We start from the raw sequence: 15,172 nt of genomic DNA, 5'->3' as shown, positions 1-15,172 counted from the left end.
CTTAAAATGTCTTTATGTATCATACATTGCACTTGTAAGATAATACATACACACACATATTAAGAAAAAACACTATTTTTAACATTCATGATATTTTTGATGTCATTTTTGTTATTTAAACTAGTTAAAAAACAGTTTAAAAAAGTTCTGTCTTGGACGTCCGTGTGTCTGTATGTGCGGAGGATTTTCTTGTTAACACGATAGCGACCGAAATACTTTACTAATCGAGTCTTTTTTTTTCTCTTACGCTTGAGTATGCTCAGGAATAGAACCCTTTCATTTTTCAGGGTCTGATTCGATGTGGTTTAATTGTTATTAAATAAACAAAAATAATAATTAATAAATAATTATTAAAAAAAATTATGAGGCGTGCACTTTTGGATTTTCCAAATTTTTTTTAAATCTGTAATATCTTCGAAAATATTCACTTAAATCATACGGTGTAAAGGGCCATTTAGATCTATATTAAATGAACAATGTATTCCAGGTATTTAATTGGTTAAGGATTAATGCTGTATTGGTTAAAATCGCTTCGAAAATTAGCCATTATTTGTCGTAAAAAGTAAATGACAAAAAAAGTTATTGTGGGTTATCCATAAGAGATAGACATATACCATCGCGGACTTTTCTGTAGACCTTTTCAATGTGTACAATACTTAGTACATTATTTTGATAAAACTCGTAGGGTTCAGCCTGCGTTTGCAATGTAAGCGGAAAAAATGTAATTATTTACGACATCACATTAGAAACCTCAAAAATAACAGTACTTCTCCACTATTTAATGGATGTTATTATACATATAAACCTTCCTCTTGAATCACTCTATCTATTAAAAAAAACCGCATCAAAATCCGTTGCGTAGTTCCAAAGATTTAAGCGTACAAAGGGACATAGGGACATAGGGACATAGGGACAGGGAAAGCGACTTTGTTTTATACTATGTAGTGATAGTGATTTTTATTGATATGCCGAATACAGATAAGAGTACCGTAGCCTACTTTTTGGTATGTAAACCCAAATCCCACTGAGCCATTGAAATAACAAGTCCAATCATAACATATTTACACATTAATTCAACATGTTTTTATATGTATGTATACATTTTTGAATAATTCATGTGGTATATAAAGTGAGCGGGATTTATCTTTCATTTGATCTGTGACATGAAAAATTACAACTTCCTACGACATTCTCCTGACTCATATACCGGATTGTATACGTCATAAAAGTTAGATTTATGTATCTATATCATTTAACAGCTATTTAAAATATAACAGCGTTTGTGATTCATGAAAATGATCCATCATATTGTCGTGAGCTGAAAGCTCAAACTATTAGGATATTATTTAATTCGTTTATCATAAAACAAAGCATATTGTTACAATATTTAAATTTACATAACATACGGTCGAATCTCTTTTACAAGTATTTTAAAAAAAATATGTACGTAGTCTCGTTTATAAAGTGTAAAAAATTGCTCAGTGATAAAATATACAACATCTGAACAGCGAAGCTTTCATGCGAGATTAAATCTAACGTTTCCTTATTGAGTTTCCGATACAGATGTAATGTATTTTAACGTCTGATATTTGCACTTCAATGCCTGTTTTATTTTATTAAGATGTTCGAATAGTACAACGTAATTATAATGATGAGAGTATACCGTATAGTGTAGGTATGGCATTCATTTCCTTCTTCGACCAATCGTGATTTCAAATTATAGATTATATTTAATAGAATTATTATACATATACTTTGTCTGATTTTATATCATAGAGAAGTTATTTCAGAGCAAGCTTGGTTACATTTTTTTTTATAAAACATGCTCTTTAACTATTTTTATCATAACAAAGTCTAAATTAATTACGTTTTTATCTACGCGGCTCGCAGTCACGTTATTTCGTGGGAGTAAATTTGATTTCCCCTAATATCACTTATAATTTTATTCATGTTAATGTTGTTCCCAAAAATAGTGCTTAGTGCTTATACGAAACACATACAGATAACATTATAAATTCAATTACGCTCCTACGAGCGGCAGCATATAGCTCGTACATAAATCTTGTTACAATATTAAGATGATGCTTTCTTTGCAGCTCCTCGGAGATATTCACTCGAAACCAGTGATTCTTGCTCAAACATGTTCTTCATACCAAAGGAAGCTATGAATACTTATTGAGACTCGAGAAAATGGCTTTCGAAGAAAGCGCGACATCCAACATCACACAAGCCTTGACTAATTTGTTTGAGGAAATGTTGTTTGCGACCGAGAGCACGGATGGGAATAAGACTATTAATATGTCACAATTTCTCTCTGCTCTGAAGGAACGCTCAACGAAAAGTCACCACGAGTCTATTGATTTCGGCACATTGGTTAAATTAGTGGACGGATGGCGCTCGAAATTGAACTTGACAAAGGCCGCAGAACCGAGCTGTAATTATTGTGATGGCAACCTACGCGACTTGATCCTGGCATACAATAGCATACATGGATACATCAGTCTCATTGTAAGTATTATTTCATCTGCTGTCAATGTACCTACATTATTGAAATATAATATATTATTGTTTGGCGCGACGTCCTGTTTTACTGAAAATGCAATGATATATTTTCCATTGTTTTCTAAATGCGCAAACATATCAAAATGTTATTTCTATAAATACGTTTGTGAATCTACTATTATTTAACTTTAGGTGAATGTAACAACTGCGTTTTAACTTGTTTAACGTTATGATACTTTAATATCTTTGTCAGACGAGTTTTATAACTCTATTTAACTTAATGCTTCTGTTACGACCTATGAAAAATTAACTTTTAGTTGCGATGGAATGAAAGAAATAAAACCTAAAGCGAGAAAACTTTTAAGTGCAATTTTTCCATTTCAATTATTGCAGGGAAAATTACGTAAATTTTGATGTAATCAATATCTTGTCAACAACATGCGAGACCATGATTAGTTAAGTGTCAGGTCCTCTTACATTTTTTTTCCAAATTAAAGAGGTGTGTCCGTTCGTCAATGATAATGCAATGTCAATTTATCGATGGGTTTGTTCACCAATTTATTTTTTAATCAATCAATGACACTCTTCATTAACGTTTTGATGTTATCTAAACGTGTATAACTAAATTAACCTTACTCGTAGACGTACCTTATTCGAAAAATGAACTTCAATAAAATAATAGTAGGTAACTTTGTAAAATAGACGTTTTGCTGTGGAACATTTATTAAGAAGCTCATTGGTTTCTAGTATCTAAATAAAACAATCGCATCCACACAATAACTTTAAGATGGTTTATTAATAAAACTAGTGGTTAGGGAGCCAGGTGCAAATTTGGTTAATTATTTCCTCTCAAGAGAAAATTCGTCAGACGCATCAGAGTATAGTATTATAAAGCCTCGTGAACGTCAGCTGGCGCTCGGTTGGGGGGGGTGAGCGGTTGTAGCCTCCCACGCACGTAGGAAAAAAAAATACATTCAGTCATTTCCTCTCAGCTAAAAATTTGTCAAATTGTAGCTAACCCAATATCTCAACGAAAAAAAATAATCAGCTGGTTACAACGTGGTGTATTGTACGTCAGCTGGTGTCTCGAACATGAAAAAAGAACAATTATTTTCCGTGATTTCCTCTCAAACAAAAATTTACCTGATGATAGCTTATATGTAACTGTGGATAAATATATAAGTCAGCTGGCTGTATCTTGGTGGAAAAACCGTCAGCTGATACTTTGAAAGTTATTACATATAGGAGTTAGACAGAAGCATCTATTGCCAATTTATATGCATCAGCTGACTAGGTTTTCCTCAACTTATTGCTAGCTGATTTTTTAACCGACTTCAAAAAAAGGAGGAGGTTATCAATTCGGCCGGTATGTTTTTTTTTTATGTATGTTCACCGTTTACTCCGAGGTTTCTGAAACGATTGACGTGATTCTTTTTTTTTTGTTTGATGCGGAATGGTGTAGAATTGGTCCCATAAAAATTCGGATTCGGATTTATTCGGATAGGCCCAGTAGTTTTTATTTTATGAGCATTTTTGTCTAATCTCGATGACTTAATTGAAATGAAGCAAGTAAATTTGATTCACTTCCTGGTAACCGATTGAGCTGAAATTTTGTATACGTATGTAAATTGGATAGCGATGAAACATTATCATGATATAGAGCTGATTTGATGATGGAATCGGAAGGTGGCCATAGGAACTCGGTAATATATTGACTCAACTTTAGGTATCGAGTTTGGGCTCGTTGGATTCGTGTTGAAAAATACACTAAAAAGTATTAAATAAAAATAACTACGTTAATCATTGATCTTTTTTAGACGATTAAATCCGTACATATGGCAAACAAACTCTTCATTTAACATTTATTAACATTTACGAGAAATTATTTCAATCTGAATTTACGTTGACGTCCTGCAAAACTTACATCGTTGGTATTTATCGACTCTGATAAGTGATAATGAATCGGAAAGAGAGGAAAGTGACTCAAGCCAGAGCGAAAACGAATATATCATATTGTTCTCATTATCATTTTTTATCAAGTTTATATAATAAATATTATTTATCGAGTAACTAGTTCATTTATTGCTAATTGATTATTTAATTATTTAAATATTTAAATATATAAAATTATTTGATTACATACTTATTCGTTTCAAAAATATTGATACTGAATGTTTATTTCAACTTAAGTCTTATATTGAAGCGCAATGTCGAATAATTAAAGATACGTCATTTCCTCTCAGATGATAATTTGTGAGCTGATTGTTAATATACTGATGCGATAAATAAAAAAAATCAGCTAGCAATAAGTTGAGGAAAACCTAGTCAGCTGATGCATATAAATTGGCAATAGATGCTTCTGTCTAACTCCTATATGTAATAACTTTCAAAGTATCAGCTGACGGTTTTTCCACCAAGATACAGCCAGCTGACTTATATATTTATCCACAGTTACATATAAGCTATCATCAGGTAAATTTTTGTTTGAGAGGAAATCACGGAAAATAATTGTTCTTTTTTCATGTTCGAGACACCAGCTGACGTACAATACACCACGTTGTAACCAGCTGATTATTTTTTTTCGTTGAGATATTGGGTTAGCTACAATTTGACAAATTTTTAGCTGAGAGGAAATGACTGAATATATTTTTTTTTCCTACGTGCGTGGGAGGCTACAGCCGCTCATCCCCCCAACCGAGCTCCAGCTGACGTTCACGAGGCTTCATAATACTATACTTTGATGCATTTTACAAATTACCGCTTGAGAGGAACTTGGTCATAAAATCTGCTGCTGGCTCCCGGGCCATAGTAATACACGTACTAACAAACAAGTAACATAATTATACCAAAAAAAAAACTATAAATTCAATGAGGCTTGACATAATTAATCTATTGAGGATATACCGAGCGAAGATCTGAATATAAATGTTTATGTTTGTAAAGACTTTAAATTATTATTTAACAAGGATCATAAAATAAATTACAGACGGGATCAGAACAAGGCGTGACCGCAACTTGATATATTCCTGAGAGAAGTTTATATCACAGTTGACAGATATATACTACGTACATACAGTTAGGAAACTAAGCCCCTGCGATGAAATTATGACGTATAGCTATAGGGCTGTTACCTTTTTGATATTTAACCGACTTCAAAAATAAATGAGGAGGTTATCAATTCGGCCTGTATATTTCTGTATGCTTTTTTTTCACAGTCGATTTTGTGGTAATTTTGAGATTAAAACTCGTTAAAATACAAAAATGGTGTAGCCTAAATATGAATTTACAAGAAGAAACAATCCGAATTAATACACCTTGTAAAAGTAAATACCTTTTTATCAGTGCTATATTTCGAAATCTTGTTTTGTTATGGACGCCGAAGGTTATATTTTAATGTACCTAAATTATTTATAATGCTTGATATTTGTATTATACATATTCATCATATTCAATAATTATTTTAAACCAGAATTTACAATACTTGTATGTAGGTATACCTACTTAATTATTTTTAAAACGATAAATTAAATTAAATTAAAAAACACAAAATATACAGAAATAAATTAAAATTATTATTATACGAGCATAGAACCTCCACCTTTTTGTTTTAGGATGAAAAAGAAAATAGTTTGACAGGCTTAGTGCTTGACAAAGTGGTGATGCCACGTATCGATAAAAATACAATAATTACATATCTGTGGTGTTTGGTATATACCTCGTAAGTGCAAAAATGGCCATTTTTTGTTTTTTGGCCATCTATACTGATAAAAACGTCCTCTTTCGTTTGGTCTATGTCACATAAGCCTATTGATAGTAGAAATACCTTAAATAGGTTGTATCAAAACCACTTAAGTACAAAAAAAATATTTTTATTTGATACAAATATATTAATATAACTTAACATAGACTTGTAAAACGAATACTCAATCAACGAACGGCCATTTACAACGTAAGAGCACTTAACATAATTAGACCAAACTTGAATAATTATTATCATCACTTAACTTATTTGTACCAAATCAAATAAAATTATTTGTGAACTTAACAGGTCTTCTCTGAGTTCTCCCTTACTTAAATATAACGTTATTTGGCACATAATTTAAATCTTCAGACATTAGGTCTCAAGCCTATTATCTATAAAGAAACATGCATGTGATGCAAGATCTCTTAGACTTAGTGTGTTCAGAAACGTTTACCAATCTTTAAATCGATTTAAAGATTGGTAAACGTTTAAAAAGCCAAATAACGATACCTACATGCACTAGGTTTGATTCTTTGTCTCTTCAAATTCATTCTTTCATGTCAGATTAGAATAGATTTAGAAAAATCGGAGCATAAGGCAACATTTCACTATGAAACTAAAAGATAAAAGCTGTTTGTTTACAGATTCCAAATTTAACTGCATCTGTAGCCTTTTATAAAAGAAACTTTGGACTTTTAATTTAAAAATCCGCAAAGTTACTACTAAACGAACATTCCATTATGTTATGTATGAAGGAATAGCTCAAAGAGGTGTGGATGAAATCGCATCATGCTTATGGCATTTTATTAACCGTTTGGCAGAAGAAGTACCTAGAGTAGCTTATTTTATATTCAGTGTTTTCCAGGTCAAAAACGGTATAATATCTTGCCTGTTAAGCAGATATTGAAAGATTCATTCAAAAAAGAAACAGCACCATCTCCGTTCCCCGAGATAAATGAAAATGACCAGCAATCGCCATGATGTAAAATTAATTAATGAATCTGACTTCTTTTCATTTTCGAAACTATTGACTACCTACTCATTTTATCAAAAGAAATACTGCAACAGACAAAACTACATTTGGTTAGAACTGTATTTTCTGGTTGATGTATGAAAAGTCTAATGACGTAGATTTTAAATACTCTTTGATTGAAAATGAAGAGTTTCTGTATTTCTGGTTTAAGAAAAGATAGAATTCTCCGAAGTGGCTTTGCCATTGCCCTCTAATGAGCCTATCAATATCGATGCTCTGAAATTCAAAGATATCTTCGATCTCCTGCCAATAAGTGATCCAATTTATGATGGTTATTTCAAATCATTGTCTCATGGTCCGACTAGAAACAATCTTATGACTTTCAGTGACAGTGATGACGATTGACGACTATGAATGAATGTTGTAGTGGTACGTTTTACAAACAAATTTTATTTGACTGGATCCAGCTCGTAACTATTTGCAGGGTAAAGACATCTTCTCACAAGGAGAAGACATGAGCAGTAATCACCACGCTTGCTCACTGCTGGTTGGTGATTTCAGACCAAAATCCCGGTTGCCATCACGATGTTTTCCTGTTATTAGAAATGATGATGTTTTCTTGTTATAGAAGATATATCTCTGGTTATTAGAGAATCTACTTATGCATCCCAAAAAGACACATTGGTACATGTCGGTTGATGGGATCGATCCCGCAGCATCTAGCACGGCAGGCAAGCGAACTACCGTGACTTCTGAACCACACACACACACACACACTACTTTTAGGATTTTACTTTGTAGAGAGAGTATCAGAGAATTGCATATTGCACGAAAATCACAATATTTCCTGGCTTTTTTATGAGTACTTATTTGTGGCAAATCACACTCCTATTCGTTTTTGTTTTTATATATGGTTAAATCTATTTGTATGGAAAACGTTTCCCCATAATATTTGTTTTTTAATGTCTGTTTATGTCTCCGTCGAAAAAAAAAAAGAAAATTCCTTTCCATTAATGTAAAAATAGGAATAAATACTAATTAAGAGTACAAAAAAATATGCTCTAATCCACTTAAGTACACACGTTTTAGACATTTTCACATCATTTTCACATTTTTTCTTTTGGTACAAACATGTTAAGTAACAATTACTCTTGAACTAGAACATTTTTTTTATTTTTTTTATAAGTGTTCAAAACTTGAACATAATAGACATTTAAATATCATAAATTTGTTTTACTCAAGTGTTTATTCCGATCTGTAGCAACAGGGTAGCAACCGTGAAAACTTTCAAACGCTCATACCCAAAAATCACCATTTTGCACTTAAGTGGTACGTACCAAATACCACAGATATAATATCTACATATCTTTTATGTGATTATGTTTTAACATTTTGGTGAAATATATTATTTCAGTTTAATTTAAACACGTGCTTATAGATGAAGTTGATTTCGGCGATCATTTAAAAAATGCCACGTACTAATTGCGCAGTATTCGGCTGCTTGAATTCAACTATACCAATTATACCACCAGATGATTTTGTTCAATATGTCGAGAAAATGGATAACATTTTCGTTGCTGCTTTAAGAGATAACACATAAACTGTAAAGTGGCTGAATAGGCCAGTAGAAATCGACACTAAAAAACCCTAAATTCGCAAAGCACGATGTAGTTCTGAATTTTTGGTATGTTGTTTGGATCAGTTAGGGTGATGTAAATCCCAATTTGCAACTTCGAAAAAGTTGTGCTCGCTGCGCACCACGTGATAAACTGCGAAAATTTTGGACTTTTTTCACCTTTTGCTCTAAAAGTCATAAACTATGGGTTTCCGACAAGTATCATTCAGTACATAAATTAAGGTTATTAAATTTGCAACAATTTAAGCCTAATTACAGCTCTCTAAACCTCATAACGACTAAACTGTGGCCATTCGAAGATGGTTCATTTTTCCCGAAATATTGAAATTTTTAGTTTTGCTCCCGTTTGAAGCAAAATATTGGCAAAAACCGCTCGTTCGTGCTCTATTAAAAGAAAATTAAATTTTCTACAACTTTATTTTATGACCTTCTCATAGAACGAGCGGTTTTGCCAATATTTTGCTTCAAACGGGAGCAAAACTAAGAATTTGAAAATTTCGGGAAAAACTGACTATCTTTGAAAGGCCACAGCTTAGTTGTTATAAGGTTTAGAGAGCTGCGGTTAGGCTTAAATTGTTGCAAATTCAATTAGCTTTGTAATTTTGTTAATTACCTATCCTGCAAATGAAAAAGTATTATCCTTTTTATGATTTTATATGCCCTCAGTTTCAATTCTTTAAAAATCTATTTCTACCTTCTTTTTGTTTTTCAGATATTGTGAGTGAACTATTTATCTCACAGACTTTGTTCTATGCTCTAATGAAAGAAAATTAAATGCACTACAAATTTATAATACGACTTTCTCATAGAACGAGCGGTTTTTGCCAATATTTTGCTTCAAACGGGAGCAAAACTAAAAATTTGAAATTTTCGGGAAAAACTGACTATCTTTGAAAGGCCACAGCTTAGTTGTTATAAGGTTTAGAGAGCTGTGGTTAGGCTTAAATTGTTGCAAATTCAATTAGCTTTGTAATTTTGTTAATGACCTATCCTGCAAATGAAAAAGTATTATCCTTTTTATGATTTTATATGCCCTCAGTTTCAATTCTTTAAAAATCTATTTCTACCTTCTTTTTGTTTTTCAGATATTGTGAGTGAACTATTTGTCTCACAGACTTTGTTCTATGCTCTAATGAAAGAAAATTAAATGCACTACAACTTTATTATACGAACTTACCATAGAACGAGCGGTTTTTGCCAATATTTTGCTTCAAACGGGAGCAAAACTAAAAATTTCAATATTTCGGGAAAAATGAACCATCTTCGAATGGCCACAGTTTAGTCGCTATAAGATTTAGAGAGCTGTAATTAGGCTTAAATTGTTGCAAATTTAATTAGCTTTGTAATTTTGTTAATTACCTATCCTGCAAATGAAAAAGTATTATCCTTTTTATGATTTTATATGCCCTCAGTTTCAATTCTATAAAAATCTATTTCTACCTTCTTTTTGTTTTTCAGATATTGTGAGTGAACTATTTGTCTCACAGACTTTGTTCTATGCTCTAATGAAAGAAAATTAAATGCACTACAACTTTATTATACGAACTTCCCATAGAACGAGCGGTTTTTGCCAATATTTTGCTTCAAACGGGAGCAAAACTAAAAATTTCAATATTTCGGGAAAAATGAACCATCTTCGAATGGCCACAGTTTAGTCGTTATGAGGTTTAGAGAGCTGTAATTAGGCTTAAATTGTTGCAAATTTAATAACCTTAATTTATGTACTGAATGATACTTGTCGGAAACGCATAGTTTATGACTTTTAGAGCAAAAAGTGAAAAAAGTCCAAAATTTTCGCAGTTTATCACGTGGTGCGCAGCGAGCACAACTTTTTCGAAGTTTCAAATTGGGATTTACATCACCCTAACTGATCCAAACAACATACCAAAAATTCAGAACTACATCGTGCTTTGCGAATTTAATGTTAATTTCCACTGGCCTAGAATTAATTTACAACGAATTAAACATAATCAGTTACTTAAAAAAACTGTTCATAGGATTGAGAATATTTTACATTATAAAATTTAACAATAAATTCCGAATTAGTCGTAGACCGTAGTAGACGAAAGTATATTAGTTTTTTTTTTTCGAATAAAGGCATATTTATGTAATGGTTATTTTAATATCTATACATATAATAAAATCGTAGGAAAGTCAAAACTGTAGATTGAATATTTTTTTAAAAGAATACTTGGGACAATAGATACCGAAGCCAAAAATATAGTTAGGCTACAAACTGAAACAATCGATATCTGGGGGCACGGCAGTGCCCCCGCCAAGTCGAGCAAAAAAAAAGCGGCACGGCCGTACCATCCTTTTCTCGAAGCAATTCGGGCCTTTTTCGACCCCCTATAATTCGGTTGTGGATAAAGCAAGAAACCTGAATCTTCAGTAACTAATCCGGCATTGTATAAACACGGAATATTTAAAATTTCAGTCAATTTGAACCAGTAGTTTAAGAATGACAACTTGTTAAAGTTTCTAAATTTTGTCACTCACTGACTCACCGATCATCAAAAGTCCAAGGCACTTCTAGCAGACTTAGAAGCTTCATATTTGGAATACATATAGAGTTTAGTGTCTTAATCATGGGAAAACTTAAATATTTTGTAATTTCGGTCCAGTTTTCCAAATACACCAACTGCATCAATAACTTTGTAATCCCATATAAATATATGGGATTACAAAGTTATTTATGCAGTTGGTGGTTGGTGGTGGTTATAAATTTAATAGGTGTAGATAGGTACCTACCATATGAGGCAAGGGAGGGGGTATAGGGTGGGTAAGGGTGTGTTTAGCCCATGAAACTGAACAACATTATTACTTGTAAAATGGTCGACGTAATGAAAAACACATGATTGGACATGTCTTGAAGTACGAAAATCTAATAAAACAATATATTATAATTTAAATCTGTTATATATAAATTGTTGGCGCGACTAGCCTCCTTACAGACAGACTGGCCTCTATTTTACTCTATGACTGACAAGCAAAATATACGCCAAAATGACAGAACAATGAAATGTGAATGCCTTCGAGCGAGCGGCAGCCGCACGCATACGTGCGAGCGCCCTCATGCTGTTCGGATGTGCCTCGAAACCTAACCTATAAGTTTGCGATTTTCATTTATAATTTCGATTGATAAATTACATTTACGACTAAAAGGCTTGCTCATTAGTTTACTGATATTATTTGCTTACGATTGGGATGTTGTTTGGTTAATTTTAAGGAACTTACATAAATACCTTAGTCTTCAAATATAATTACTTAATAGTGTCGGTCGGAGGAAGACTACATATAAAAATAAGAAAATATCATAAGACCTTTAATTTTGAATTTCCGCGTTCGTTTTCTCGCGGAAATTCAACACCTTGTGGCCGAGCCCAACATCATTGGCCAGACAAAGGCGCAACGCCTCCGATGGCTCGGTCACGTTTTAAGAATGGGGGATGATCGGGCCGTGAAAAAGGCATATCTGGGCATTCCAACTGGCCGACGCCCCGTGGGCCGTCCCAGATATCGATGGAGCGACGCAACAGAAGCCGATCTACGCAATCTGGAGGCCGTCAATTGGCAAGAAACTGCGCGCGATCGAGGAAAGTGGCGTGAACTCGTGTCGGAAGCCAAGACTCTGTTTGGGTCGCAGAGCTAGTTAAGTTTTTTAAGTAAGTTTTTTTTTATAAGACCTTTAACAAAATTCGTTAGAAGTAGATGGTATCAAAAAGAAAGGCTCTACAAAAAGAAGTGAGATCCCATCAAAAACATCCTGTAAAAACCCAAGTCTCGCAGCTCAGTCTTTCTACCGTCAAAAGTTGTGAGATCCATGTAATACCAAGTCGGTTAATCTATTTAGTGTCTACTTGAAGGACCTTCTGTCTTAAGTTATTACATAAGTTATTATCATGCCAATATTAAAAATATTTAACGTTTTAAACAAATAGATCGACTTGGACATCGCATGAAAACAAAATGAATATTACAATATTATATTAGATTCTTTAGTCTCTCGCGCCTCACGCGATTGAAACTCTCGTTCCTGTTGGTCGCTGGCCCGTCGTGCTGTGTAGTGTGATACATACTAATAATCAAATCAAGCGATGTCCAAGTCGATCTATTTGTTTAAAACGTTAAATATTTTTAATATTGGCATGATAATAACTTATGTAATAACTTAAGACAGAAAGTCCTTCAAGTAGACACTAAATAGATTAACCGACTTGGTATTACATGGATCTCACAACTTTTGACGGTAGAAAGACTGAGCTGCGAGACTTGGGTTTTTTACAGGATGTTTTTGATGGGATTTATTTAACGTGAAGTCATTGACATCACTTTTCTATACTATGTATCTTTGTCATTTAAAATCTGTGGATGTGTCATCCGCTACTATCGATCCCCCTGAATACCCTCGTAAACACGCTTGATGGGGGGGGAGCCATTTCGAACATTTTGTATGAAGTTTCCTTACTGTATGTATCTGTATATTGTGTTTATATTTTGTTACAGTTTTGTATCTAATTTAAGCAAACTTTCCTTGCTATGTATTTTACGTGAATAATAAATAGCAATCTTTTATCGAGTGTAGGTACGTCCAATTTAATCGATTAAGCTGTTCCAGAAATTGCGGGAAAACATAATGACAATAAGAAAAAAGTTTATTTGTATCTCAATAACGTGTAAATATCTTAGTAGGTACAACAAACGGTTGCGAATTTATTTTCAGGCCAGCTCTTCTTTAATCAGTATACGGTATGTAAAATACATCTGCCCCTTTGAGACTTCAATCTTAATCAAGCTTTTTGGGTTCTTTTAGTTTGATATTCTTTAGATTTTTACAGTAATAGACACTTGCCTTGTTTAAATTATTTTATTTATTCTGCTAACTTTCTCTCCATGGAATATTATTAATTAGGTATAATTTATTATATATAACAGGCTTATAGTTAGTATGTTAAAAGGCAGGAAAAATACATGCGTACTAGTATTAATATAAATAAGTCATATTTATAATTCATAGTGAAATATGAAATAGATGAATTCTTTTCGGAGTAGTTTCCGAAATTATTTTTTACTAGATAATATTGTAACTTGAAAAACTAACTTTTTTATAGCTATTTATCTATTAATATCTTTTTATACTCGAATGTAAAGTACTAATATTTGATAAGAAACTTAGGTCACGTAGCCACAAATGATTATTAGGGTAATTAGGACAGTCTATAAATATATATGGTGATGATACCGGACCCACGCGAAAGTGCTTGCGTCAATTTCAACGCGTCAACTGAAAACATTACCTAAATCTTATATATAATAATAAAAAGTAAAAAAACTAAAACCCAACTACGACAAAAAACGACGCTGAAAAAGTATAAAACAAGATTTTCAGAATTCCACTATGTAGAGATAAATTTTCATGTTTGGAAAGGCGTAGTCACACGTTACATATATCTACCGTAGCACTTTGACAACGTGTGACTACGCCTTTCCAAACATGAAAATTTATCTCTACATAGTGGAATTCTGAAAATCTTGTTTTATACTTTTTCAGCGTCGTTTTTTGTCGTAGTTGGGTTTTAGTTTTTTTACTTTTTATTATTTGTACTATTTTGGTGTTAAAGTGTATTTGTGGCGCATAATATTAACAAAAGTTAAATTGATGAACTAATAAAGAAGCTATCAACGAAAAGATGTGAATTATATGCAATCAGCCCATGAATACAGGTAAAGTCACAAGCAAATGCTAATAATATATATATATTCAAAATGTGCAAGTAAAAAGCTTTCAAATGATACCAAACACGGCATATTTATCTTAACTTTATTTTTTTACTCTGTATGTTTTGTCCGCTAGAGGGCGCCACATTAGATTTTGTGAAACCCCATATAGCCTATAACCAGCGGACAATTAAGACGCTTCTAATGATATGTCATTTGTCGAATTCTGATAAGTAGTTTAGAAGTTACGAGGGAACAGATGAACATACATACATACATACATACATACATAGCCTGTCAAAATCATAACCCTCCTTTTGCTTTGCCGTAGTCGGGTAAAAATGAATCGCAAAATGTGTTGGTAAGCGCATAACTCGAGAACGGCTGAACCGATTTCGATAATTCTTTTTTTATTATATTCCTTGAAGTACGAGGATGGTTCTTATGTAGAGAAAACGTAAACATGTACCACGGGCGAAGCCGGGGCGGACCGCTAGTTGTAAATATAGTTAATGTTCACACATTATTCTTAATTGCAAATAGTTGTAACTTTCTACTAATTATGAAAAGCTTTTTAACTTGTTTTCAGCTTCAAAACAGA

At 32.8% G+C, this 15,172-nt stretch overlaps 1 protein-coding gene across 1 annotated transcript in view; it reads left to right on the top strand.

Moving 5' to 3' along the window:
- LOC149481735 (G protein-coupled receptor dmsr-1-like) overlaps positions 1–15,172 on the top strand; it is a 35,767-nt gene that overhangs the window by 9,384 nt on the left and 11,211 nt on the right. The window contains exon 2 of the mRNA XM_089704650.1: positions 2,097–2,508. Coding sequence (XP_089560776.1) covers positions 2,191–2,508 — 318 coding nt within the window. The 5' untranslated portion in view covers positions 2,097–2,190. The remainder of the gene's footprint in view (positions 1–2,096; positions 2,509–15,172) is intronic.

The sequence above is a fragment of the Colias philodice genome, chromosome 16, assembly GCF_061535455.1.
Source record: "Colias philodice isolate Cphi_HAF_F1 chromosome 16, ilColPhil1 Martin Lab GWU primary, whole genome shotgun sequence".
Taxonomy (NCBI): domain Eukaryota; kingdom Metazoa; phylum Arthropoda; class Insecta; order Lepidoptera; family Pieridae; genus Colias; species Colias philodice.
This window is presented reverse-complemented; position numbering and strand designations above follow the sequence as displayed.